The sequence below is a fragment of the Rhinatrema bivittatum genome, chromosome 17, assembly GCF_901001135.1.
Source record: "Rhinatrema bivittatum chromosome 17, aRhiBiv1.1, whole genome shotgun sequence".
NCBI lineage: Eukaryota > Metazoa > Chordata > Amphibia > Gymnophiona > Rhinatrematidae > Rhinatrema > Rhinatrema bivittatum.
The window spans coordinates 22,274,241-22,296,782 of NC_042631.1; the positions used below are offsets into that span (position 1 = coordinate 22,274,241).

General features: G+C 44.5%; 3 protein-coding genes, 1 long non-coding RNA gene and 2 other non-coding genes across 11 annotated transcripts in view; 5 read left to right on the forward strand and 1 right to left on the reverse strand.

Annotated features, from left to right (window-relative positions):
* The window catches only part of ST5 (suppression of tumorigenicity 5), a 265,906-nt gene extending 261,274 nt beyond the window's left edge, over nucleotides 1–4,632 (forward strand). For 2 of the 3 annotated variants that reach the window (XM_029582090.1, XM_029582089.1), the window contains 2 exons: nucleotides 1,458–1,544; nucleotides 2,796–4,632. In XM_029582090.1, coding sequence (XP_029437950.1) covers nucleotides 1,458–1,544; nucleotides 2,796–2,830 — 122 coding nt within the window. In that variant the 3' untranslated portion in view covers nucleotides 2,831–4,632. The remainder of the gene's footprint in view (nucleotides 1–1,457; nucleotides 1,545–2,795) is intronic. The other variant, XR_003853184.1, reaches the window with a different exon arrangement.
* The window catches only part of LOC115079076, a 121,906-nt gene continuing 100,604 nt past the window's right edge, over nucleotides 1,241–22,542 (reverse strand). The window contains exon 5 of one of the 2 annotated variants that reach the window (XR_003853185.1): nucleotides 1,241–1,959. This is a non-coding gene — a long non-coding RNA (uncharacterized LOC115079076). Of the gene's footprint in view, nucleotides 1,960–15,966; nucleotides 16,486–22,542 lie in introns of those variants that run through there. The other variant, XR_003853186.1, reaches the window with a different exon arrangement.
* RPL27A (ribosomal protein L27a) lies at nucleotides 7,282–19,038 on the forward strand. Its single transcript, XM_029582101.1, has 5 exons — nucleotides 7,282–7,377; nucleotides 8,807–8,870; nucleotides 10,743–10,818; nucleotides 13,839–14,013; nucleotides 18,863–19,038. The coding sequence occupies exons 1-5, from the start codon at nucleotides 7,375–7,377 to the stop codon at nucleotides 18,989–18,991; spliced, it is 447 nt and encodes a 148-aa protein (XP_029437961.1). The 5' UTR covers nucleotides 7,282–7,374; the 3' UTR covers nucleotides 18,992–19,038.
* Nucleotides 10,339–10,468, forward strand: LOC115079559. The gene has a single exon (XR_003853324.1). It is a non-coding gene; the product is annotated as a small nucleolar RNA SNORA3/SNORA45 family (small nucleolar RNA).
* On the forward strand, nucleotides 17,126–17,257 carry LOC115079558. The gene has a single exon (XR_003853323.1). It is a non-coding gene; the product is annotated as a small nucleolar RNA SNORA3/SNORA45 family (small nucleolar RNA).
* The window catches only part of TRIM66 (tripartite motif containing 66), a 91,749-nt gene continuing 88,352 nt past the window's right edge, over nucleotides 19,146–22,542 (forward strand). For all 3 annotated transcript variants that reach the window (XM_029582085.1, XM_029582087.1, XM_029582086.1), the window contains exon 1: nucleotides 19,146–22,222. The gene's annotated coding sequence lies outside the window, so the exon portion shown is untranslated. The remainder of the gene's footprint in view (nucleotides 22,223–22,542) is intronic.

Genomic DNA, 22,542 nt, shown 5'->3' on the forward strand with positions numbered 1-22,542 from the left:
GGAGAAGGGGAGAACTGGTGTTGGGTTGTATAAGGGATTTATATGTGCATCTCTCTAAATTGGATGAATCTCTACTGGGCAGCCTGGATGTGCCATCTTTTACTATGTGAGTTACAGGCCTTAGTAACTTATCCATCTTATACCAAGTATTATCATGACAGGGTGCTAGTGGGCTGCACCCAAATTAACATCAGATGTCTACCTTAATTAGTAAATTGTTCTACCAACGTTTTCACAAAGCCCCATGCCAACAAAGGCTTGCAAGAGAGCCTTCTACCTGGAGTGGTCTAAACACCTTAGAAAGTCTATTCAGCGTTTTGTTTCTTTTTGTTCAAACAAGATTGGGATGGCTATATCAAAGACAACTCTCATTGGATAGCGGATTGCATATCTTTTGCTTATTCTCAGGTAGGTTTGACTTTAGAAGGCATGTCAGGGTCATGGCTGTGTCAGTGACCCATCTTAGGTGAACCTCTGCTGAAGAGATACGCAAGGCTGCATATCATTCACATACCATTATTGCTTAGACAGTGACTCCCAACATGAAAGCAGAGTTGGACAGTCTGTTCTTCAATCTTTTCTTTTTCATGGTTAGTGCCCCACTTCCGTCCTTTTATTTAAAAAAATATATATGAAAAAAGGGAGTTCTAACCTGCCAGAAAAAATAGTTTGTGGGTGGAGGTTGTATCTTTCTCCTTTTTCATTTTGAGGTCAGCTGTTAGCAAGGGAGTCCCAGTTTGACTGAACCTCTTATCCTGAGTAAACACAGTTACTTACCTGTGGAAGGTGTTCTCTGAGGACAGCAGTTCACCAGCCACACATACACCGCCCTCCTCCTCCCCTTCTGGATCTGAGCTCATTACCTTAATGACCAGGCTGAGGCACGCTGCTGTTGCACAGGAACTGCTGTGCATACCCAGTGGAGCTGAAGATTTCTCCTAGAAAGCTTTGCGAGAGAATGGCAAGCTCGGTACCATCAGGCGGGTGTTGCCCAGCCGTGTGTCTGGTGATTTGCTGTCCACAGAGAACACCCATTACAGATTAGTAACTTTTTGCTTTGCCTTAACTGTTTGTTTCTTGTTGACTTGGCATTATGACTCAACACTTCTCTTGAAAATAGAGAATCTTCTTCTGTCGTACGGCACAGGAGCAGAGCAAAAAGAATTTCAACAGAATAAGACGAAAGCTCAAGTGAAATGTGGAATCAGAAAAAAGCATACATGAGAATTTTATTTTGCATATTTTTTATTCCCTCTTTCCTCCCCTTTTGGTTGACTGTAAAATTGCATTGATAAGCAGGTAAATGCAATTGTCATACATATTGTACTAGATAAAGGACAGGACTAATTCTTGCTGTCAGTCTGTAAAGATGGGAGGAGGCTGGCTTTGATTTGTGAAGGTCGCCATTGTTATGTAAGGGAGAATGAACCGTGATTTCTGCTCTCCCTTTTCCCCAGGGCTCTTTGAGCAGAGGGTTGAGCAGTATTTGGAAGAACTTCCGGACACTGAGCAAAGCGGAGTTAACAAATTTCTGCGAGAACTTGGTAAGAATTAATACTCGCAGAAATGCACTCATCCGGCGTTCAGCAGGACCATCTTGCTTGGATGTATGCTCAGTTGGTATGATGGATCACTATCCCCTGTGTCGTAAACCGTGCTGGATACTCTGGATGGATGTTCCAAAATCACTTTACTGCTGCAGATCTTCCACTGTCATTAACTGGGGGAGGGATCAGATGGTCTTTTGTCGGCCCCAGTCAGTGTCCTAACTGTCTTAGGCTCGCCCGTCCGTTTTTCAGAAACACGGTGAAGGAGATTTGTTTCCCACCCTCCAGCCCCAGGAGTAGGAGGCGTTTCTGTCTGAAAAGTCTTAACTGTGCTTGAAACAAGTGTTGTCCAGCTGAGGCCCGCGTTGGCTGTCTCTTGATACTGCAGAGCTCTTATCTTTCTTCTCCACACCTGTGTGTCAGAGGGAAAAAACCAAAATTCTTAATAAAATATAAATGGAGAAAAAAAAGTACAGATTGAATTTCATCATTGATGGCTCTTCAGTAGCTGAGGCCTAAGAAAAGTTTATTGCCGTGAGACTGGTCCTCAGGGACCCCTGCCCTAAGGAGTATGCAGGAGAGTTACTGATTGGATTTATAAATCGCCTCTTTCCATAAGACTACAAGTGATGTAGAACAGTAACATAAACGCAATGGGACATGAAACCTAAGGAACATTGCTTGCACTGCCTCCAGTATGCGCATGTGCAGTTCCTATCTATCTTCATTACCCTGAAACCCCACCTGGCTAAGGTGTGAGACTGGGGGCCCCTCGCTCTGGCGAGAGCAGCACAGCCCTAAGGGGGGATGCAGCAGGAGACTTTGGTTCGAGCCCTGGGTCTGACAGGGTTGGCAGGGCTCGGGCGCATTGCGGGGGGAGGGGGGGTGTCTGAATGCAGGCGAGCTCCAGGAAGAAGGAAAGAGAGAGAAAGATGGGGGATGCTGCGTCCCCTGCTGGCAGAAAGAGCCTCACGGGAGTCTTCCCACCCAGCTCAGCCACCAAGAGAACTTTATTTGCCCGGGGCTTATCATGTTGGAGGTAGGGGAGGGGGGCAAAAATCAGAGGAGGCCGATATTTGCCAGCACAACACAGAACAGTTTCTGCAGGAGCTCGCTGCTTGGGCTTCACTGCATGGAACCTCAGTAAATGCATCCTTCTCCCCCCCCCCGGGATACTGATCCAGATAGCTCATAATATAAATTCTGTTCTGCCCACCATTAACTACTGAATTCTGTGTCTTTCCACAGGAAATAAAATGAAGTTTCTTCACAAGAAGAATTAACTGCATTCTACTGACTGTTTGCCAAAAGACTATTTATAACACGATGCATAGAACACAAGCAAAACTTTGAAATCTGGAGAGAGAAAATTCAAACCAAGCAGAATTAGTACAAACTAGAATAAGCTGATTGAAGCTTTAAAGGACTGCAAATGCTGCTTGACAGTGTGCCGTTGTCTTATAATGCCTCTTTCCTGTATTTGGATATATATTTGTAAATATGCTGTAAGCTTCCTTAACTTTTTTTTTTTTTTTAAATGAGCAAGAAGAACTGTGGTAAATATTGTGTATATTCCTGAGAATTCTAGGTGCTTCTTTCTTTAGTATAAATTGAGGTCATGCTTGGTGCAATGAAATAGCAAATTATGAGCAGCCGACGGTTGCGGCAAAAACAGACTTAATGCAGCACTGCTCGAGCCCTGTCTTCCTTCTGTCGGCCTCGCCTGCCACTGAGGTACTTGGGCTCTCTGCAAACTCCTTCCATCCGTCTGAATGTATTCTAAGGCGTTCTAGGTCCTGGAGAGCATCACTGACCCATCTTTTCCTCGCTTATCCAGCAGGCCGCCTTGCAGAAGCTGAAGGGCCGAATATATTGAATAAGAAGCTATGGACCAAAAGAATGCTCAGATACTAAAACTCAAGGGTGTTTTGTTTTGTTTTTTTCTTTTCTGGCTTTATAGTCTCTGTACCTATCCCTGCCCTCAGCTTCCCTTCCTCGTTGATCTTGAGCACTTCACCGCTATGGTCTACCCATGCCCTGTCAAAGTTTTTTATTCTTATTAAAATGTACAGCACTAAATCAAGTTTTTCACCCAGCAGTTTCCTTCTGCTCCTTTGGACCAGAAGCTGTCACTTGCAACTACCTAGGGATTTTTTTCCCTCCCCCTATTCTATATCCCCTCCCAACCTCTTTTAGTCCAGTCATTACAGTGACGGTCCTCAGGCGGGGGCCATGCACCAGGGCTCTTTCTGGAAGCCTGCAATCACAGCACCGAGACGGGGCCACCGGTCTCGGTGGGCTCTGACAGCCCCAGCCAATCGCAGGGAGTGGAAATCCTCAGCCGGGAATCAAACCCAGGTCCTTCTGCAAGGCAGAGTGCAGCACTGCCACTCGGCGGGCCCCAGAGCACTACATCTGCACTGAAGTCAAGGATGGGGGAACCTCCAGCAACCCAGGTCAGATCTTGAAACATGACTGATTCATTTGGATAATCCACATCTTTGATCAGCTGGAACTTAAAAATGAATTTTCAAAGGACTCTGATTTACTCAGATTGGTTCAAATATTTGGACAAGAAGAGAGAGAGAGAAAAAAAAGAGAGGGCGTCATTCATTGTAGGGAACTCATGTTTTACAGAGGTGACAAACGGAACATACAAAATTAGTGTGCATTATATTATATTACTACATTTGCATACAGTAGAGCAGCATGTGATGCAAGAGACGTGTCTCAGCCTAGCCCTGTTCCAGATTTTACTGGAGCCTCGGTCTCATTCCCCCAACTCGAGTTCTGGTTCATCCCTAATCTGAATCCTGTGGTAACAGACATCAAGGGAGGAATCCTTTCCTAGTTCCTATTTTAGTTTCCCATCCAACTCGTCAAGCTGCATTTTACTGAGGTACTTGGATCACGATTGCAGAATTTCTACATTTTATTAAGTCTCTGGTCAGTAAACTGTCTGCACATGTCCTGCACTATGACTTCTGAAATGAAGAAAATCTCACAGTACTTTGACTTGCAGGCTGCAACAACTAGGTACATCCTTTCAAAATGTATGTATGTCTAATAAATTGTGTAAATAGAGCTTCCTGCTGTGACTTCTTAGATTTATCAGTGGTACAAATCGGTATGCCATTCTTAAGTATGGGCCCAGGTCTGTAGAGTTAATTTACTGTGATCTGTGGAACATAATTCGTAGAAGTGTGGTCGGGTATTTTCTTTTCCTTTAGGACACCGCAATCAAAGTATTTCACAAATAGAAGAGTTGGATTGCATAGGCTGACGTCTTCTTTCAGCCAGACCCATGCATGGGGCTGGAACATGTGACCGCTCTGTCTGTTTTGCTAAGACACCGCACATGGGTGGGGAAGAAGGGCGTTAAATTGTCAAAGATAAGCCATTGCATGCCTAAGTGAGATTTTAGGTGACTAGGGAGTCAGTAGGCATGAATAAAGTTACCAGGTAATTTTCCCCCAGTATATTCAGTGGAAATCTAACTTGCTAGCTCCCTCTGTATATAACCAGGCAAATCCAAGTCTCCTGGCTGGGCTCACCCACACAACCACACTTACTCAGCTCTCTTTAGCCAGGTAGCGCTCATATTCATGCTCCCAGCCATCCCTCTTTCTATCCAGGTAAAATTTAACGGGTGCGAGAGGGGAACAGCTTCGGGGGTGATTTTCAAAAGGAGTTGTGTGCATAAATGTAACTATTGCAGCAATTTTCAAAACCCCACTTACTTGCGTAAAGTGCATTTACTCCAGAAAACCCCAGTTTTACTCAAGAAGATAATTTATCCAGCTGAAGTTAGCTAGATAAATTGTCATGGATGTACAGTAGAGAGATGCAATTAGGCGCTCTGCCCAATTTAGCTAGATAAAATCCTAGTTAACCAGATAAATAGTCAATGGAGTTAGCCAGATCAGTCTCCAACTTATGTGGCTTTTAGCCAGATAAATCAGAGCCATTAAGAATGGCGGGCAATTTAAAACCCTCAGTTTGTCTAGCTCAGTTCTGAAGCGAGCTGCACAAAATGTCTGAACGTTGACACTTAAACTTATGGCTTTTGAAAAATTAACGCCTACCTTTGGGTAGGCACTAATTTCTTAAAGTAAAATGTGCGGCTTGCCTGCACATTTTACTTATTGTATCACATGGGAATGACTAATAGGGCCATCAACATGCATTTGCATGTTGCGGGCGCTATTACTGAACAGCAGTTACTACCCTAAGAAACTTGCTGGGTAGACTGGATGGACCATTTGGTCTTTTTCTGCTGGCAATACTGTTATGTAAAGCAGGAAGCTAAGTCTGCTTGACTGAAGCCTGTCCTCCCTCTGCCCCTTTGTTTCTTAGCTTTTATTTATTTATTTTTTTAACGCTGTATACTTTTTCTAGAATTATTTCTCCACTTCTCCCTCCAAATCAAGTCACATCTGCATTTCCTCAGGAAGGCATTGTAATGCACACCATGCAGCTTGTCCTATTTTCTACTAGCATGAAGTTCCTGTAACCAACTATCAGGCCGATACAGTAAAAATGCGGGAGAGCGGGCGAGTGCCTGCTCTCTCGGCGCATGCACAGGCCATTCCTGTGCGTGTGATACAGTACCTTAATTTATTTAAATTAGGCCCGGCACTAGCGCGTCCCTACCACCTCTTTTTTTGACGGAAGCGGTGGCTGTCAGCGGGTTTAACAGCAGAAGCTCAATTTTGCCGGCGCCTGTTCTCTAGCCTGCTGACAGCCATGGGCTCGTAAACCGGACGCTGGCAAAATTGAGCGTCCGGTTTTTGACCTGACAGCCGCAGACCCATTTAAAATTTTTATTTTTAATTAATTTTTTAAACGTTCGGGACCTCCGACAATATCGCCATGAAAGTGCACAGAAAAACTGCTTTTCTGTGCACTTTCTGGTGTGCGGAGAAATTAGCGCCTACCTTTTGGGTAGGTGCTAATTTCTGAAAGCAAAATGTGCGGCTTGGCTGCACATTTTGGTTTCTGAATCGCTCGGGAATAGGTAATAGCGCCTGCAACATGCATATGCCTATTAGGTTTGGGGGGGTTGGACGCACTATTACCCCTTACTGAATAAGGGCTAAAGCTAGCGCATCCAAACCACGTGTCCAAATGCTGGCTAACAGTGCCCTCCATCGGCCGAATGTCTCATACACTGTAACAGGCCCACACCATAGTGTGCTCAGCTGAGTGCACACCTTTACCGGTGCTTGGGCATGCATCCAAAACTCCTCATGCAATAAGGGGATTAGCTAATAGTGCTCATCACAGGTAAAGTAATGCTGATGAGACTATTACCACCTGCTGCTGCTGTTGCAAAAAAAACAAAACAAAAAAAAAAAACCTGCCTGATATGCACATTTTTATGCTCGAAAATTACTGTCTGCCCTAACACAGCTGTTAAGGCTGGAGGAGCCCCCGTTTACAGAAAAGCAGAAAATACTGCTTTTTCAGTAGTTCCTCCAAAGAACAGAAAAAAAAAGTGTCTCAAAGGCTGGCTGTGCACAGGTTAGGGAAACAGACACTCATAAAATTGAGCGTCCTTTTTTCTAACCTGCTGCCAGCCACCTCGCGTTTCGCGTTGGTGCCAAGAATATTCCAAGTTGGGTGATCTTAATAAAAAACCGTGCCTCTAGCATTGCTATAAACTGAACAAATGCGATAAAGCAATGCCCTTCCAAAGGGGCGCTAAAGCCACGTCCTCTCTAAACAACTGACGTTCGCGGTTGTCCAACGTCACTTCCGGAAGAGACGCCGGCTTGAACTCTCGCGAGGTTTGCTGCTCTCGCTCTCTTTCCTCGCGGATTCCAAGATGGTAGGTCGGCGCGTGGCTGTAGCGGGAAGGCGCTGCCTCGCCTATCTGAGCGGCGGAAGGCCGGGAGAGAGAGGCGGCGGATAAGGATAGAGGTCAAAGGTTTCCCCTCAAAGCTTTGGACTCCGGTTCGGTTCAGTCCCGAGCGGGCCGAGCCTGTCGTGCAGGCGGCTCCCGGCCTGGGAGGGCAGCTGCGGGCAGCACTTCCGGAGGCCGCAAGAAAAGTAACGCCCTGCGCGGGGCCTGCCTTCGGTGTCGGTGACTGCAAGAGACTTCTTGGTGCTGGGGTCACGCAGGAAGGGGGTGCTTGGCAGCTAGGCCTGGCTTCATCTAACCGACGCCCTGCAATTTTCTCATGGGTTCTCTGAGTCTGCGTTCTGTGAAATCCTAGGGCTGTATGATCTCCCGTAATTCCGTTCAATATCGCCTCCTTCCTGCGGAGTTGCTGTGGGAGTCCGCCTAGGTGCAATAGAGGGTGTTCCGGGGCGACTCCTCCAGCCACCCCACCCCGATTGTCTAATCCAGTGGAGATCCCATGGTAGAAAGAAGAAATCTGTAACACCTCGAGCTATATTTTTTCCCCCTCTGCTGCCCGAACTGATCGCTGCTTTCTATGTGTGATGTCCTGCGCCGTACAAAGCAGCATCCAGGCCCCTGGTGGCAGAAGAGGATGCTACTGGAAGTGCTAAGGGCGAGGGGATGATATGTGCATGATACATTGGGGGAGATGGTCTGTGTGTGAAGTGATATAGTGTGTATATAAAAGAGCAGGGTGAACGGGGGTGTGTGTGTTCATATGGGCGTTTGGGATGGAGATAAAAAGAGGACTGGGTTGGGGGATAGAGGACCATAGTGGGAAGGGGACAGAGGGAGGGAACTGGGAATGTGAGGTGGGAGCAAAACTGGAGCTAGTGAAGGAACACCTGTCCTCCCAACCACCTCCTTTGTCACCACCCAAGATCCCAGAACTTCCCTCTTCTTATTTTCTCTACATCCAATTGTCTGTCTTTTCCTGGTTCTAGCCATAATTTTACCTCCTTATCTTCCTATTTCCAATCTTCCTTCTCTCTCTTCCATCAATACCTGAAAACTTCATCTATAACATTCACGAAAGGTGGAAGAGAGAAAGCAAGTGGGGTGGATCTAACCCATGAAAGGCACTGTGGGCCAGAAAAAAACTTGTTCCATGGGCCACATTTGGGGACCCCTGCTGTAGACCAAGGATTGATAATTCTTGTTACTCCATTAACTACAAGATTTTACTTATTGTAGTGGTGACTTAGATCAGTCTCCTTGGTGTGAAAACTTTACTACTCAGTGACCTGAAAGAAATAACTTTTTTTAATTCATGGTGGATGTTTAATATCTTTGTGTTCTGTTTTGTCTTTGCTTTGTATAAATCCCCATGCTAATGAGAATCTTGCTTTTCCAGCCATCCAGACTAAGGAAGACCAGGAAACTCCGTGGGCATGTTAGTCATGGCCATGGCCGGATTGGTAAGTGGTTTGAGCAAAATGCTGTAGCTGAGAATATTTCACATTTTGATTCTAGCATTTGTCATGTATTTTATTAAAAATGCTCAAATTGTGAGATCACTATCAAGTGATCTACAATCTTGAAAATGTTCAGATCCAAAAAAGATTGAAGCATCCTCACCAATCTTAATTTAGAACATACCACCTGAATTGTCCTTGGCCTTCAAAATAATACTCATCATTCACCATCTCCCCAGTTGGAATTTGGTCCACCTCCACATCATAAACAGCAATGTCACCTCCATGTTTCCAAATCCTATTGTAAAGGCCTCAGTTTTAACGGAATCCGAAATCAATCTGTTTTGAGTAAGCCAGGCTGCAGTAGCGGCTTACAGTTTAACACAAGGAAAGCTCTATTAACATTTCTAATAGAATAACTAGCATACCTATATCCATATTTATTTTATTTATTTAAAATCTTTTCTATACTGTCGTTAAGATAGGTACCGTCACAACTGTTAACAATAAGGCACATAAATTAATATTACTAAATATATTTAATTATATCCATTAAACAGGTGCCAAAAAGATTCGGTAACATAGCGTTATAAAATAATTATAATTTGTAAATGTGATGAAACGAGTCCAATTCTATCACATAGTTTGTGAACGAAGCAGTATGCGTAAAAGCTGTATGATGTTAAATAGGAGAGAGGTAATCCCTTGAGGGACTCAACACTGGTGGCATATAAGTGTAACAACCTCCTTGCCAAACATCTGAAGTGTTTTTCAATTCAAAAAAGATGCAGTGCATTGCAACGTTTTCTCCTGCAGTCTCATGGCAGTGCAATGCTTTAACGAGATCAAAAGCAGATGGGAAGGGCCTCTTTCCCTCTGTCTACTCTATATAATGTTATTTGCTGAAATCAAACTGGTCTTAGTGCCTTGTCCCTTCTGGATCCCACTTGACATGGATCAGAACTCTCTATCTAAATGTTAATTGCCAGATCACTACTTTTTCATAAATTTTGCCAAAATGGAATATTTGCCACTGGTTACTGCAAATTGCCCATCATATGTTGTTGCCTTTACTGTAAGGAGCAAATCTTTGCTAAGTTGCGTTATCTAATTAATACGCTCAAGCCTAAAATCTGACGAGTTCTTAGAGACTTTGAAAAGCATGAATCTGTTTATGTGGTAGGAAGGTTTCACCTAGCCCCATATTTATTTAAAGTCGGGGAACTCTAGGCTATTAACTTTCAAACCCTCATTGTTACGTTTGCGCAACCTGATTCCCCCACCCCTGCTTTCCCTTCACATCAGAATGACCTGTTTTTGGACAATGAGTACTTCTGATAGCAGGAATTAACTGTGGTGTATTTAAAGAAAATGGAGCCCTTTGAAATATCCCTGCTATGTAGGACATTCATAAGATGACTTGGTTGAGCATTCACTGGTAAGGCCGTTAGAATTCCCCAGTGTAATTGTTACCGAGACTAGTCACATCTTGGCACTGCTTGTTGTCTTGGTGTGCTATTGTGCTCGAAGAGAAACTACTGTTCTTTATTCACTGGCTGCAGTTTCACATAACCCAGTCAGTCACCGGTTCAGTAACACTTCGGTTGTGACTGGTACAGGCAGTAGAAACCTCTCAAGCGATGTAGTAGTTCCACATTGCTTGCCAGATAGGTCATAACAGATTGAAATAGATTCCCCAAAATAGCACTGTTTTGTTTTTGACAGTGGGGGAAAAAAATCTACTTTTTGACTTTTGAGAGCAGATGGTTACTTAACCTGCATTACAAACAGCTCTGTAGATGCACTTACATATTTAGCAGACTCCTATTCCTAATGGTTTTGGGTTTATTTGTGTTTTTTTTTCCTTCTGTTTAGGTAAACACAGGAAGCATCCTGGAGGGCGTGGTAATGCTGGTGGTCTACATCACCATCGAATAAACTTTGACAAATAGTAAGTTATATCTTATGTGATTTGAAAATATTGTCAAGAATACTACCCTCCTGGCCACCTTTTGTTTAAAACCAGTACTTATTTCCCTAAACATCCCCAGATCAGTTCAGACTGCTGGGTTTTGCCTCCCTTCCAGCAGATGAAGACAGAGTTTTACAGGCACCGTCTCTTAACCCGTGTGCCTCAGTATTTCTCTGTCTCCAGCAGATGGAGGTGGTGCAAAACAAACAAACCAAAAAGAAAAAAGGAGATTTCCTAGTGTGTAGCCAGATGGACTCAGGACCAGCGGGTTGTGTTCCTCTGCTAGCAGACAGCTCCCGATCCAGTTTCTCTTTCTGCGTGGTACAGGGCACGCAAAGTTATGCCGTGGTCGAGCCGTTCACATGCGGGGCGCATAGCTCGTGGCTCTCTGGGGCTGGCCGATGGTCCCACACTGCCCTTCCGGTGGGGAGGGCTCCTCGCAGGGGACTGCGCCAGTGTTTAACAAAGCAGTACGAGCCTGGAAGGACGCTGGCTGCTTTAGAAGGAGCGGTCGACCTGTTCCTGCTAAGCGCAGGAACGACTACCATTTTGTAGACTTTTGTGGCTGCTGAAGAAAAGGCGGGCGGGGGGTGGGGATCTCCCTGCAATGTTGTTGCTGTCCGGTTTGAGCTCTGAGGTAATGGAGGGGCAGTCAGAGGAGAATCCTGCTCCTCTGGTGGGGGATGGGCCTGGTTCCTTCCCTTTTCTCTGGATTTTATTTTATTAATGCATGAAGCATATCTGGCCCAGAGGGCCAACGGGTACTGCTCCAAGCACAGGCCTTCTGGGGGACTGCCGAGGAAGAGGCCTAGGTGTTTGGAAGCTGTAATGTTAGGGATCCACTGGGGCAGACTACAATCCTAAGGGAGGCGCTGGGCCCTTTGATACCGCGTGCTCTGGTGGAGTTAAGGATAGCGGTTCCGCGGGGGGGGGGGGGGGGGGGGGGCAGGCAGATCAGGACCTGGTGGATCCCGTTATGGCTGGCTTGAGGGGCCCGGCCTCCTTTCATAGGATGATCAGGGAGTGGGGTGCTCAGGAGACTGGCCTTAAGGTTAGTAGCGCCATGGGTAAGCTTTATCCCTTACCCGAGGATACTCTGGAACTCTTGAGGGTGCCGAAGGTGGATGCTTCCGTGTTGGCGGTCACAGACAGGACCACCATTCCAGTAGCTGGCGTGGCAGCTCTGAAGGATTTTCAGGTCAGGAAGTTTGAAGAGCACCTCAAGAGCATTTTTGAGGTTTCCACTCTTGGCATCAGGGCAGCAGTGTGTGAGCTAGCTTGAGATAGGCGCCAAGGATCTGTGGCTCCAGGAGTCTGAGCAAGCAGAACGCTTGGAGGTGGCGGTTGCTTATGGGGCCGTAGTTTTATATGATCTTCTTCGCACTTCGAGGACAGTGGTGTCTGCAGTCTCTGCTAAGGAGATTCTTATGGTTGCAGAATTGGTCAGCGGATGTTTCATCAAAGGCGTAGCTTGGGGCGATCCCTTTTAAGGGCAGGTTTCTTTTTGGTGAAGACTTGAAACAACTAATAAAGCATCTGGGAGATTATAAAGTACACAAGCTGCCAGAAGACAAGCCCCAAAGGGTGCAGAGGATGTTGCTAGTTCTCAGTGTTTGAATCAAAGGCGTTTCCGTCAGAGCAGAGCCCCGGGTGTGGGTCAGATTCGGACCGGGTGGGGGGGGGAAGGGTGTCTGAGTTCTGATCCCAGTCCTTTCGTGGACTCAGAATAAACCGAGAGGGCTCGAGCCAATGCCACGCGAGGAAGGGCGGCCCCCGATGGTTGGAACGGAGGACTGGGTTTGGCCGCCCTTCCTCTTGTGGAGTTGGCTCCATCTGGCCCTTGGCCGGAGCCCCATCGGTTCTTTCTGGGATCAGGACTGAGACCTCCTCAAGGTCACTTAACTGTTTCAAATTGTCTGAGCACCTTTTTGTGCTATGGAGTGGTGCGAAAAAGGGTCAGAAGATATGAAAAGCCATGAGATCGTGTTGGTTGAAGGAGGCCATTATCTGTTGCGGTCGACCTATCCCAGAGGGATTAAGGGCTCGTTCTACCTGATCCCAGGTGGCCTCCTAGGCATGACGTCATCTAGTGTCATCGCTGCAAGAGATTTTCAGGGCGGCTACTTGGAAGTCTTTACACACCTTTGCCAGACACTACCGATTGGATGTCGGCAGTTTTGGTGAAGGTGTATCTCGAGCGGGACTCTCTCAGTCCCACCCCAGTTAGGGGGAGCTTAGGTACATCCCAGGAGTCTGGACTGATCTGGTAGGAACATTTTGCTGCTTTCCTCCTTATTTTTGTCCCTGTAGTACCACAGATCAGTCCAGAGTCCTCGATCTGGCTACTAAAATTGTGAAGATTGGCACAGGTTCCTGATTTGCTTACTTTGAATTATTCCTCTTTCCGCTGCTCATTCTGGGGGAAGATGATAGAGAGTTAGAAGTTTGTTAAATATTTTCTGCTTGGGTACTGATTAATACTGAGGAGCTGCAGGTGACACTGGGTTAAGCGGCAGGGCCTACAAAGCTTTCTCTGTCTCCACCTGCTGGATGGGAGGCAAAACCCAGGACTCTGGACCGATCTGTGGTACTACAGAAAGGAAAATTAGCAGGTAACCAATTTCCCTTTTTGCCTCTAGTACCAAATAGTTTCTTTAACAACATAATTGACATGAAAACAATTTTCGCTTGGGTTTTTGAACCTTATATGTGTTTGTAATAGAAAGCGTTAATTTTCTGCATACCCGAAGCATTTACATTTGCTAATGACTGAATTTTACCCGTGCACTTATTTTAAGCTGCTGGCAGATAGGCTCCTGAGTTTTCAAGAGGTGGAGGTTACCTGTTTTCTTGCAGACAGATGTAACTTGAAACAAAAGCATGCTTTAGCAGTAGTCCTTGGTGTGACGTCTTGTGTATGTTGATGCCAAAAGAAAATCAGGTAGCTTGGATGCTTATCGTGTGTTCTTACAAATCCATTTTTTCTTTTATGTTCACAGCCATCCAGGTTACTTTGGAAAAGTTGGTATGAGGCACTTGCATCTGAAGAAAAATCAATTTTTCTGTCCAACTATCAACCTGGATAAACTGTGGACACTGGTTAGCGAGCAGACGAGGGTCAATGCAGCAAAAAAACCAGAGGGCCCAGCCCCCGTCATCGATGTGGTGCACTCGGTGCGTGAGTAGATGCCATTGCGGTTTGAACTCTCTATCATTTTTCATGTAGCTACTTAGCCCTCTTATTTGGGTGGCTGCGATTAAACCTAGGCTCGCCTTTTTCTTTCTTGCATTCTGCTTCATTTCTATTTCATAGAAACTTAGAAAACATAAAAACAGGATGGCAGACCGTATGGCCCATCCAATTAATTTAACATTATAATTCTCATCACTTCCTCGGAGATCCCCTGTCGTTATCCCAGGCTTTCTTGAATTCGGATACTATTTTTGTGTCCACCGCTTCCACTGGGAGGCCGTTCCATGCATCCACCACTCTCTCTCTCTGTAAAGAAATATTTCTTAAGATTACTCCTGAATCAACCCCCTTTCAACCTCATCTCATTACCCCTTGATCTAGCGCCTCCTTTCCATTGAAAAGGGCTCACCTCCTGTGCATGGAAACCTTTGAGATATTTGAATGTCCCTATCATATCCTCTAGGGCATGCATGTTTACATCTTTAGGTCTATCCCCATATGCTTAAGAATGAAGATCATGGACCATTTTAGTAGCCATCCTCTGGACTGACTCTGTCCTGTTATGTCCTCTTTAAGATGCACTCTCCAGAGTTATTCACAGTATTCCAAGTGAGGTCTCACCAGGGACCTCTACAGGGCACTATCACTTCCCTTTTTCTGCTGACCATTCCTCTCCCTATGCAGCCAAGCAGCTTTCTGGCTTTTACCATAGTTTTATCCTCCTGTTTCTCCAGCTTAAGATCATCAGACACAATCACCCCAGATCCTGCTCCTCCTTTCAAGCTGATGCAATGTAGTGCGCTCGGCTGAGCACATGGCTTTACATGTGCTTTTAATGTGCATCCAAAACCCCTCCTGCAATAAGGGGATTAGCAGTCCAGTCAGCGCATAGCTAATAGCAACTCATCGCATGTGGATTCATTTTGATGAGGCTGTTAGTTATTCCCCCCTCCCCCCATGCAAAAAATAGTTGAGCGGGCACAGTGCCCAATTTTAACACCTGCTCGAGAGCAAGGGCTGATGAAAAAAACACAAAATCCTGCTTTCTGTGATTCCTCCTATTAGTATCCTAGGGATAAAATTAGGAGGAACCACAGAAAGCAGAGTTATGTCCCACTCAAGAGCTTAAAAACAATCCTGAGAAATTGTGGCAGTGGTATTCCCAGTGGTTAACGAAATCATAAACTCTGTTTGCATTAGAGTTTGTACACGGGGGGTGGGACTATCAATAAAGTTGTCTTTGATCTCATAAGGCTTTGTGTTATTTACCTGGATGGACTTGGGATCTTCTAGGTCCCATCTTCACTGTTCGTTCTCTTGACTCTTATGAGATGTTTGTTTTGGGTGTTTATGGTCCAATACTTGCTGTGTGTATATTTATGGACATCTGGATTTTGTTGCACAGCGTTGTAATGTTCTTTGTCAAACCACAATAAACTGTTAAAAAAAACTCTATTTCTGAATTCCGTGGCTCCTGATAGGGGGCCCAATCGTAACTCCTGCTGGCAGTGAGTGAAGGAGTGAATACATTAAGTGTTGGGCACTTGATATTTTATTCACACCATTTCTTGCTGATTGGTCCTTTTCACTGACCATTGTCAGTGACTGGACCAATCAGGATCAGCCCTGTCGGTGGTGGGGAGGGAGCTCTGGCCAGGCTGTTCTAGATGCACAGCTACTTTCCTGGGCGCCCAATGCAGAACCCTAAGGATGAACAAATTAGCCATTGTGTAGAGCAACTCATTTTTCTATTCCGAGTACCCAGGCCAGGTGGATGTGTGTGTGTTAAAAAAAAAAAAAAAAAAAAAAAAAAAAAAAAAAAGCACCCAGTTTGGACGCATTTCTTTTTTTTTGTGCTGATGTGGCATTGACCTCTGTGCTTTAAAATAATTTCACCTCCAATACTGAATCTTGCCCTTGGGTTGCACCCCAAATGCATTAATTTTGCATTTTTTAGCATTAAATCTTAGCTGTCAGAGACCTTAGACCATTCCTCAAACTTCGCTAAATCCCTCCTTATGTTTTCCTCTTCTTCCTGGCTGTCCACCCTGTCAGATTTTAATATCAGCAAAAAGCAAACTTTTCCCGACAGCCCTTCCATTATGTGGCTCACAAAAATGTTGAGAGAAAACCAATCTGAGGCCCATGGCTAATAGTAACCCCCCTCCTCAGATAACTCCATTTACCACTCCCCTTTGTCGCCTCCCACCCAGTCAGTCGCTCTAGGATCCATACCAAGGGCGCACAATTTATGAGTCTTCTGTGCGGAGCCTTGCTGAAATCCAAGTACACTGTCCAGTGCTCTCCCTCGATCCAACTCTGGTCACCCAATCAAAGAGATTGTTCCTTCTTAGGAATCTGATCAGAGTTACGTTTTTGCTGTGCTTCAGAAGTTAGCAGCTGTGTGCGCTTTTGTTTCTCTTTCCCGACATCCTCCTTTCCATACCTGCCCCCTGTAAGAAATAACATAAAGCCCAGTAAAGGCATAATCGACACCGAGCACACAAGTGGCATTCATCAAGATGTATAATCTTATGGGATAGGACAGAAAAATATTGTCAAGTGAAACAATGGAGAAAAAATTCTATTTTGCTCAGTTTTTGAAGCCTTTGTGTATTTCTGTAGCCTCAGTTGATGGCACATGTTTAATCTGTAATCCATACCACTCATATTTTATTTTTCGTGCCTTTATGTTAATCGTTGTGATGGTTATTTAACTGAACGACGGTATAGAAGAGTTTTTAAATTAAAAATTAAATTGATACTTTTTTTTTTACTCTAAAAAGCAGACTCCCATTAGTTTGTGTTGCATCTTCCCTTTTATAATGCCAGCTTTTGCATATCTTCAGTAAGAGCAGCTGCTCTCAGCTCCACTCAAGCCAGTCTGGGTTGCATGATGAATATGAGATGCATACTTCAACCTGTCCTTTTGACTCTGTTTGCAAGTAGATTTCATGCTTATTCATTATGGAAAGCCTAAAAGCTCGATCAGTTAGGGTTCCCAACCGCTGAATTTTGTGTTAATTCTAGTAGTTAAGGGTGTTACACGACTTGAGTGTGGTAATTGTATTGGACTTCCGCACTGTCCTTGTCACCGAGACTAGAGTCACATCTTGGCACTGCTTGTTGTCTTGGTGTGCTATTGTTCTCGAAGAGAAACTACTGTTCTTTATTCACTGGCTGCAGTTTCACATAACCCAGTCAGTCACCGGTTCAGTAACACTTTGGTTGTGACTGGTACAGGCACTAGGAATTTCTCAAGAGCTGTGGCAGTACCACATTGCTTGCTATATAGGGCACAACAGATTGGAAGTGCTTCCTGTGCCTTAGGTTGGTGGGAGACGTGTTAGAGCTGTAAGTGCCTGCCTGCAGGGCTGAACGGTTGCAAATCAGGACTCGTAACGTGGGAGCTGGGATCATCTCGTCTCTGATTACGTTGCCGCACGTCAGTTCGGTTGTGAAGCCATTAATTTAAATTACTGGGACTTTGAGAACGTTCTCCAGGCCCTCATCTTAGTTGGCCTTGGCTGCTGCAGTGCACTGTACCTCTTTCTCCCTGCCGATTATAATGCGTCCATTGCAGTTAGCAGTGGGATGCATTGCAGTGCTTGCAAGCATGATCACATCCCTCCAGCTTTGTCAGCGCTGTGGTGGGTGCAGCTTGAATAATACATAGGCTAATTTATGGGGAAGCTGACTGCTGGCTTAATAAAACATTACAAGTATAGAAACCTATGCAGTGTTTAAGTTCTGTAAAACTGACCCAACTGGAGATTGCAAGGGAAGGAGCTCTTTCCATTGGTGCTCTGTTGCTCTTGAATTCCCTTCCAGCCAGCTCCAGGCAATGGCGTGTTTAAAATCTTTCGAGAGCACTTAAAAACCTCGCTTCCCAGGCTTTTACAAGTTTCTTCTTGGCTCTTTTTTTTTTTTTTTTGTATTATGAATTAATTTTTCTGTTTATCTTTGTCCCTAGTTATTTTGTTGATTCTGGTTTGATGTTATAGGTATATTTTCATTATACATTTAATTTTATGTATGCCTATTTTGTACTCCGCCTATGACCATGTGATGCAAGCGGAAAACAAATCCACTTAAATAAATAAATGAAGTACTCTGCTCACTTGCCTGAGGGAAGTAAAGATGTGCTGAATGGGAGAAAGTGGTCTACAAATGCATTTTGTCCCCGTCAGTAAGCAGTCTGAGTTAGCCATGATCTCTGGGTGATTGGCCTCTGGTGGCGATGAGCAGACTTCTCTCATAGCTGCTAGGAGTTTTTCACTCTACTCAGCATGTGCGTACGTTCCCCTGCACCTGTTACTGTGCAGTGTTTTCATTGTCACAGTTGAGCATTTTGTGGGAGGTGGTGCTCAATGGATGCCCTTTTAGAGGTTGCTCAGGAAGTAGCTAGCGGGAATTGGGAAAACTGAATAGAGTGAGCTGATTTGGTAAAACTTGGCAAATTGCATAAAACATTTGGACAGATTTAACCTTCTCAACACCTGAAGATTGATCTAATTTTATGTCGATCCAACTGTTGCATAATAGACACGTAAAGCTTTAAATGTTTGAGATGGAGTTCAGTAGCCTAGCTACAATGCAGAGCTCATGTTTCTGCAAGTAACCTGTTAAGGCTAAACTATAAAATAAATAAAAAAAATCTTTGGTGCTTAATGTTCAGTTTGTGGATTTGCAAATATATGAAGAAGCTGGTTTGCAAATAGTTTTACTAGGGGAGGAAAAGAAAATCCATATAAATCTCCCTTTTAAGCAATGCTTAAACTTCCTGTTAAGTGTGAATTTTGAGTAACTTTATCTTCTCACTTTTTCCAGGGTTATTACAAAGTTCTGGGCAAGGGCAAACTGCCCAAGCAGCCTGTGATTGTGAAAGCCAAATTTTTCAGCAGGAGAGCAGAAGAGAAGATAAAAAGTGTTGGTGGAGCCTGTGTGCTGATGGCATAAATTTTTTTATTCTCTGGAGTACAATTAAAAACTTTCCCTGTATAAAATGCTGGTTTTTGTTTTAATTGCACGTGTATGGTCGGGACATCTTACTACACTTTAAACAGGCAGAGACGCGACATGGAGAGTTCTTGCCAACATAGATTTGCATAAGGTGGGGGTGGTAGTGAAGTGTTTATATATATATATATATGATACATTGGGTTCGCACTTGTCTGTGGAGGTGTAACCCACTCTTCATTCCTCAATTTCCAAAGGGCCGCGTGCGTAAAAACGGGGGTTGCACGCATGACTGGGCCATGCACGCGTTTTAGAATGGGCCCGGGCAGGCTGGGACAGCGCCATTAGATGCTGCCCCGGGGAAGGGCACGCCAGCAGCTGGCTGGGGCACGGAGTTTACTTCTGCTCTGGAGGGAACAGTAAGTATTAACTTAAAAATTTTGGGGAGTCCTAGGGTAGGGTCAGGGATAGGAAAGTTCCAGTCTGCTCCTTAATTGGAGCGGACTGGGGTAGGCCTGATTGCGTTGCTGCACATAAATTTCTTTAAAAAAAAAACCAAAACAAAACCTCCCTCCCTAGATGAGGGACCCTTATTTTATAACATGCACGCGCGCCGAGGTTCGTGTGTTATAAAATAGCCACGTCCATGTGCGCACTCCTTTTAAAATCTACCTTCAGGTGAGCAAGTTAGAATACTACTGAGTCAATCTGCCATGGCAGGTGGGGAGAACTGAATAAGAACATAAGACAAGACTTGCCATATTGGGTCAGACCGAGGGGCCATCCAGGCAGTATCCTGTTTCCAACAGTGGCTAACACAGGTCAGAAGTACCTGGCAGGATGCCAGAGAGTAGGTAGATCCCATGCTGCGAACGCCCAGGAATAAGCGGTGGCTTTTCCAATGTCTTTCTGGTTAATAACTTTATGGACTTCTAAGAACTTGTCTGAACTTTTTTTAACCCAGCTATGAATGGAGCATTTGCCAGTATTCTGCTGTCTGCCTCCCATGGTAGAGCACTGAGAAGAGTGTTTTTGGAGGCCTTGCTCTAGAGATTCTGTCTCAGTATTTAAGGGTCTTTTTTCAGCTTCCCATTGTCTTTCCATGCCTCCTCTTGGAAAGTCATTCTGCCCCCAGATAGAGGGACAGACATGGTTGGAAAGCATCGAAAGGGATAGACTAGATTTGTATGAATATCAGCACAGAGAGAGAATTATTTTAAGTGTCGTCATTTAAAAAAAAAAAAAAAAAAATCTTATAAAGATGAATCCAGCACCAGAGATCATAACTTAAACTAGCTGGAAAGAATTAATGTATCCTAGAAAAAAGAGCAAGATCCTTCTACATCATAGCATACATGGACAGTCCGCATTGTGCATGTTAAATCACCCTCGTGGTAACCCTTCACCTACCATAGTCCATTTCACTCCGTTATTCCCCTGAAAAGCCTTCCATTCTCGTACTGCAGATCAGCAGCTTCTGACCCTGGAATGGTTATTGCTTACCAAGTGGTTCTGTAGGATGCCCTTCTATTGTGGGAGCAAATGGCCAGGGGGAATGGAGGTAGAGTTTAACCCTTGGACATGAAGGAGGGATCCTGTTGGAGTGTTCAGACCTATCTTGGAAGAGGGCATGGTCCTAAAGCGGAGACCAGTGTCGCATGTAGAAACACTTGTCACGGTGTGCTACGGTGCTCACAGAGCAACCACTGGTCGTCATTCACTGGCTGAGGCTGCCCCAGCTTAGTGACAATACAGAAACTGGAATATAAATGCTTTCATAAAACCAACAGATCTGGCATGAAACTTGTTTTGTAAAATGTCATGATAAACTTGTAGTTTTGTTGTATAGCTGGGAACTTTTTTTTTTTTTTAAAGATAGTACACAAGTCTAGTGTGAAGTTTGCAGGCTAGGAGCAAGTTTTGCTTTTCTTTTGACTTAAAAGGCATGGGATGCCTTGGGTGTCGGTTAAGCTTTAGTATTGGTATGTTATGTGAAGGGAAGGGTAGCTGGTGATTGAACAATTTTGAAATAATGGGAGGCTGTGTTGGTTGGGCAGGTGGGTTGGCAGTCTGAGATGGTTGATTTGGCATACGATAGTCAGTTGGTTAGATCTGACTTGCACAGTTTGGGCTGATGGCATCTGTGTGTGTGTTTAGTTTGATATTCTTGTTTCACAATTTTATTTTTTTAAACTTGTATTTTTATAATTTTATATTGTGAATTGCTCTAGACAGCTATGTTGGAGAGGTGGTATTAAAGTTAAATTGAATTTATGGCATTATGGACTTACTATATTTTTGCTGTAATCTGCAGTGGGTTGTTCAAGGAAAGCGATTTATAAATGTAATAGTGTGTAGGTGCTTACTACTTGTTCTTCCCTTTCCCTTCTTGCTCCTCAAGTCTCTCCATATTAGGCTTCTAGTGCTGGACATGCACTGGGTGGTAGCCTTCACATGGGACTGCATTACCTTCTGGTGCACTATAGTTAAGGCGGTGTTGACTTGTCCTTTCTGAGTGTATTTTATGACTAATTATGAAACTGTCTGTGGTTGTTGCATGTTCAGGCAGTGGTCTGAAGACAAATAGCATTTTTTGTATTTGTATGATGTAGATAATTGGTGAATGCCTCTGTTTCGCTTGCCCACCTGTTTTGATATATTTAGGTGGTTCGTCAGATGGTGATTAATGCTTGGAAGTTGCTGTCGATCTACAGCTTGCAGGCCTTTTACAGAAAAATTCAGAATTTTGGGTGGTTACATTCGTATCCACAGTTGCCTGTAAAAAAGAGCATCCTTGATTGTAATTCTCATAAATATGCTCAAAAGTGTGGTGCTGACTAAAATGCCAAAATCTATTGCCAATTCTAGGCAGCAGCAGCACAAGGGCATCACTTACTAAGCATTTTCCCCATAAGACACCAATGGGAGCAAAGCCTTTGTGCACCAGGCAGCCTTGAGTTTATAACTGAATTTGGATGATTGCATTTGCTGAAAAGGCTCCTAACATAGGGAACCCCTTGTTGGGTTTTGCTGCAGCCCTATGGGAACACCCAGACTGTGTAAGATGAGCTGCTCTGGATCCTGAGCAGACAATCTGGGTCTGGCTCCTTTTGACTATAATATTAATCAGACTTCCGTTTTCAGCGGTGGGAAAATGTCATCGAGGCTGAAGGGATGACTTGGAGAAGGAGCTTGAGGACTCTGCCTGGACTCTGGATGCTTGCATATGGGGTAGGGGAGCCCTGCTGCTAACTTATTATGCCCTCTGTTTCTTCCTGCAGCAATGGCTTAGATAAAAAAAAAAAAAGGAACTGAGAATGAGCTGCAGTGTTTTGGGTTTTCCCTCTCCCCTAAGGAAACCCTATAGAAGGGGAGGTTCCCAATAAGAAAATGTTTGTTTTTTTACAAAGCAAATCTTGGACAGGAAGTTCGCTGCACATAAGGCAGAATGCCTGAGCCTGCTCTGCATTCTAGCATTGCTGTCACTAGAAGACGCTTGTATGCCTTGCAGATTGGTGAGAGGCCGGGTGATTTCTTGCTTTTTTTGTCTC

Bases quoted from the DNA above. Each gene is read 5' to 3' on its own strand.
- RPL27A (XM_029582101.1), top strand. The intron at 8,871-10,742 runs GTAAGTGGTTTG...CCTTCTGTTTAG, and splicing joins TCATGGCCATGGCCGGATTG to GTAAACACAGGAAGCATCCT. The intron at 10,819-13,838 runs GTAAGTTATATC...TTATGTTCACAG, and splicing joins CGAATAAACTTTGACAAATA to CCATCCAGGTTACTTTGGAA.